General features: G+C 46.9%; 1 protein-coding gene across 1 annotated transcript; it reads right to left on the reverse strand.

Moving 5' to 3' along the window:
- Nucleotides 1–225: 225 nt before the first annotated feature.
- Nucleotides 226–4,653, reverse strand: LOC145952515 (uncharacterized). Its single transcript, XM_083064888.1, has 7 exons — nucleotides 4,149–4,653; nucleotides 3,636–4,037; nucleotides 3,353–3,371; nucleotides 2,356–3,250; nucleotides 1,483–1,620; nucleotides 1,207–1,341; nucleotides 226–399 (listed from the first exon to the last, which is right to left on the reverse strand). Exons 1-7 carry the CDS (start codon nucleotides 4,651–4,653, stop codon nucleotides 226–228), a joined length of 2,268 nt encoding a protein of 755 aa, XP_082921014.1.
- Nucleotides 4,654–4,896: the final 243 nt, after the last annotated feature.

The following is a 4,896-nucleotide window of genomic DNA, read 5'->3' on the forward strand; positions in this document are numbered from 1 at the left end:
AACGGCCCGTTTTGCTTTTGGAATGGCCCGTTCCAAGTTACCAAAACACCCTTCAAACTTTTTAAAAATTGCGAAAATGCCATCAATAATTACAATAATACCCCTATACCTTTATAAAATTCACGAAAATGCCATTTTTAATAATAATAATAATAATAATAATAAAAATAAGGTATTACAATTCTCCCCAACAACAAAAATTTTCGTCCTCGAAAATTCACTTACTTAGAAGAGATATGGGTATTGTTCACTGAACTGACTTTCTACTTCCCAAGTTGCCTCACCCGTAGTTGCATCCCAAAGAATTTTCACCAATTTTATGGACTTGCCACGAAGCTCCTTCAACTTATGATCAATTATAGCTACCGGTTTCTTTTCATAAGTCAGATTCTCCTTCACCTGCACCTCATCCATCTCCACCACATGACTCGGGTCATGAACATACTTCCTCAGCTGGGACACATGAAATACATCGTGTAGGTTTGAAAGAGACGGTGGCAAAGCCAACCGATAAGCAACCGGACCCACACGTTGTATTATCTGATAGGGACCCACGAATCTTGGTGTTAACTTCCGAGTCTTCAGCGCTCTACCCACACCAGAAGTCGGAGTCACCTTCAGAAACACATGTTCCCCCTCAGCAAACTCTAAAGGCTTACGCCTTTTGTCAGCATATGATTTCTGCCTACTCTGGGCAGTCCTCATTTTTTCCTGAATCATCTTCACCTTTTCAGTAGTCTGTAGGATCAACTCCGGTCCCACAACCACTGACTCGCCATCCTGATACCAGCACAGAGGAGTCCTACATCTCCTGCCATATAAGGCTTCAAACGGCGCCATCCCAATACTAGCATGGAAACTGTTGTTGTAAGTAAACTCCACAAGCGGTAATACTTCCTCCCAACTACCCAAGTGATCTAACATACAAGCCCTCAGCAGATCCTCCAAGGACTGGATTGTCCTCTCTGACTGACCATCCGTCTGTGGATGATAAGCAGAACTCAGCTTCAGCTTTGTGCCTAAAGCTCGGTGTAGACACTGCCAGAATCTGGAAGTGAACCTCGGATCTCGGTCGGAAATAATACTGGAAGGCACCCCGTGCAACCGAACTATCTCCCTTATATACAACTGCGTCAGCTTTTCTAAGGACCACTTGATGTTGACAGGCAAGAAATGCGCACACTTGGTCAACCGATCAACAATCACCCAGATAGCATCATTATTCCTAGATGACCTAGGCAACCTCACGATGAAATCCATAGTAATGCTATCCCATTTCCATTCGGGAGTCTCAATCTGTTGCATTAACCCACTAGGCTTTTGATGTTCAACCTTTGCCTTCTGACAGGTTAAACAGGCCGCCACATACTCAGCTATCTCTCTCTTCATACCAGACCACCAGAAAGTCTTCTTGAGGTCTTGGTACATCTTAGTCATACCTGGATGTATGCTAAGTTTGCTCTTGTGACCTTCCTCTAGCACAGCTCTCCTTAGCTCAGCATCCTGAGGTAGGCAAATCCTGCCTCTGAACCTTAAGATCCCATCCTCTCCCAGCTCAAAGCCTACAGCTTTATCGGTACCCAACATCCCAAGAAGCTTCACCAGTTCGGTGTCTTGCAACTGCTTAAGTCCAACTTGCCTCAAGAACTCATTAGTTATGGTAACTGCCCCACAACTAATGTGATCCTGAGCTAACTCCACACAGAGATTCAAATCTCTGAACTTCTCAACCAACTCCAGCTCTCTAATCATCATACTTGTCATGTGGATGGATTTCCTACTCAGCGCATCTGCCACCACATTGGCCTTGCCTGGATGATACATCAACTGAAAATCAAAATCCTTCAGAAACTCCATCCACCGCCTCTGTCTCATGTTCAGCTCCTTCTGATCAAACAGATACTTCAGACTTTTGTGATCACTGAAGACACTGAATCGAGCTCCATACAAGTAATGCCTCCAAGTCTTTAAGGCAAACACCACAGCTGCTAACTCCAGATCATGAGTGGGATAGTTCCTCTCATGAGTCTTCAGTTGCCTTGAAGCATACGCCACCACTTTCCCGTTTTGCATCAACACACACCCCAGACCCTGATGAGAAGCATCACAGTACACATCAAAAGGCTCACCAGAATTCGGTAACACCAACACAGGAGAAGTAGTCAACCTTCTCTTCAACTCCTCAAAGCTCCGTTCACAGGCATCTGTCCAAATAAACGGCTGCTCCTTCCTCGTCAACTGGGTCAGAGGCGCTACTATCCTAGAGAATCCTTCAATGAACCTCCGATAGTAACCCGCTAAGCCCACAAAGCTCCGTATATCCGTGACAGTCCTCGGGCGTTCCCACTGCAATACCGACTCCACCTTAGCCGGATCAACAGCAATTCCCTTAGCTGAAATCACGTGGCCCAAGAACTTCACCTCATCCATCCAGAACTCACATTTTGAAAGCTTAGCATACAATTGCTTCGCTTTCAAAATCTCCAACACTGTCCTCAAGTGCTCTCCATGTTCCTCCGGGGTCCTTGAATAAACTAAGATATCATCAATAAATACTACCACGAATTTATCCAAGAACGGCCGAAAGATCCTGTTCATGTAGTCCATGAACACAGCGGGGGCATTGGTCACACCGAACGGCATCACAACATATTCATAGTGACCATACCTAGTCCTGAAAGCAGTCTTCGGTATGTCACCCTCCTTCACCCTAATCTGGTGATATCCTGACCTCAAGTCAATCTTAGAAAATACCGTCGCGCCCCTCAATTGATCCATTAAGTCATCTATCCGAGGAAGTGGATATTTGTTCTTAATGGTCAATTTGTTCAGCTGCCGGTAATCAACACACAGTCGACTACCCCCATCCTTCTTCTTTACCAACAACACAGGAGCACCCCACGGCGAAACACTCGGTCGCACCAACTGCTTTTCCAATAAGTCCTCCAACTGATCTTTCAGCTCAGCCAGCTCAGCAGGAGCCATCCTATAGGGAGCTACTGACACTGGTCCCGCACTTGGAACCAGGTCAATGCTGAACTCCATCTCCCTAACAGGAGGCAACCCAGGCACCTCGTCAGGGAACACCTCGGTATACTCCTTCACCACATCGATACCAGCTAAGATCCTCTCGGTCTCCACACTCGTGGTAGCAAGCAGAAGACAGCACTCTGCCCCATCCCTCAGCAAGGACTCAGCTTGAACAGCTGAGATCAACAGCTCATCCTCCTCTTGAGGGAAAATTAACCGCCTATTGGCACAGTCTATAAGGATGCGATTGGCAGACAACCAATCCATCCCTAAGATTATGTCAATATCCACCAAAGGTAAACAAATCAAGTTCACCTTGTACTTCTTCTCATCCACCACAACTGGACAACCCACGCACAATTCAGAAGCAATCACAGAAGTAGAAGCGGGCGTCGACACAAGTAGTCTCAACCCCAACTCACACACAGGCACACCCAACAAAGCAGCACATGCATATGATATAAATGAATGCGTAGCACCAGAATCAAATAGAATCATCACATCCTTACCAGCGGCCTTGCCCTTCCCCTTCACAAGATCAGAAGAAGTCGAAGCCTCAGCACCCGTCAAAGCAAATACCCTACCAGCAGTAGTAGGTCTGTCACCCCTCTGTGTATCAGCTCTCTGTGCACCACTCCTCTGAGTATCAGCCCTCTGTACATTACTCCTCTGAGTGCTCCTCTCTGGTCTATCCCCCGTAGGACAATTTGCCGATTCGTGGCCCATCTGATGACATCTGAAGCAACGGTTCTCCGTGTGCGGACAGTCCCTGATAAAGTGGGGCCCAGCACACCTGAAACATCTCAGAGTGGCACCTCCACTCTGTCTATCTCCACTAGCAGCACTGAAAGATTGCCTATAAACAGAACCCCCTCGCTGTGGTTGGGGCCTGTCATATGGTTTCCTCTGACTCTCACCCTTCTTGGACCCATATGGTCCCCCAATAGTCCTTACAGTACGGTTGCCACCTTCCAACTGCTCAACCACCTTCGCCTTCTCCACTAAGGCTGGGAACTCCGTGATGGCCATAGGCACCACCATCCTCTTCAGCTCATATCTCAATCCATCTGCAAATTTCCTGCATTTCCAAGCCTCAGGCATAACCTGCGAATAAAAACGGGCCAGGTGCTCGAATTTTATCGCATACTCAGAAACTGTCATCCCACCCTGATGCAGTCGCATAAATTCAACCTCCTTGGCGTGCCTTACACTGTCAGGAAAGTATTTCTCCATGAACACTGTCCTGAAACACTCCCAGTCAATGGTAACTCCTCTAGCAACAAGCATCTGATAGGTGCCTCTCCACCAATGCTCAGCCTCTCCCACAAGCATGTACACAGCATATGCTAACCTCCTCTCTGGAGGACATCCCAGTACGGTAAAGATCTTCTCTAATTCACGGATCCAGCGGTCAGCTACCTCTGAATCCCCATCTCCAGTAAACTGCGGAGGGTTACACTTTCGGAACTCAGCAAGATCCCGGCTCTCCTGTGACCCTGCAGGTCTTGCTGCACTAACTGCAGCTCTCTCAACCTCCATCCTAGCAAAATAGGTATTTTGTTGTTGCATAGCCATGGCCAACATCTCGAGGGCACGGGCTATCTGCTCATTTGTCCTAGTCATCTTCTACAAAGATAACAACTTCTTTAGTAAACAGTAATTAAGCCACACAAGCACAACAAATCACCACAACAATTAACACAACAATCAACACAACAAGACAACACAACACAGAGTTTAGCACAACAAAAGCCTAAAGGAACCACCCCCAAAGAGTGTCCATTAGACTCGAACCAGGCTCTGATACCATTAAGTGTAACGACCCGGCTGGTCACTACACACAGTATAGTACACTAAAACACCAGA

Source organism: Cajanus cajan, chromosome 10, assembly GCF_000230855.2.
Source record: "Cajanus cajan strain Asha chromosome 10, NIPB_CcT2T_4, whole genome shotgun sequence".
Classification (NCBI taxonomy): domain Eukaryota; kingdom Viridiplantae; phylum Streptophyta; class Magnoliopsida; order Fabales; family Fabaceae; genus Cajanus; species Cajanus cajan.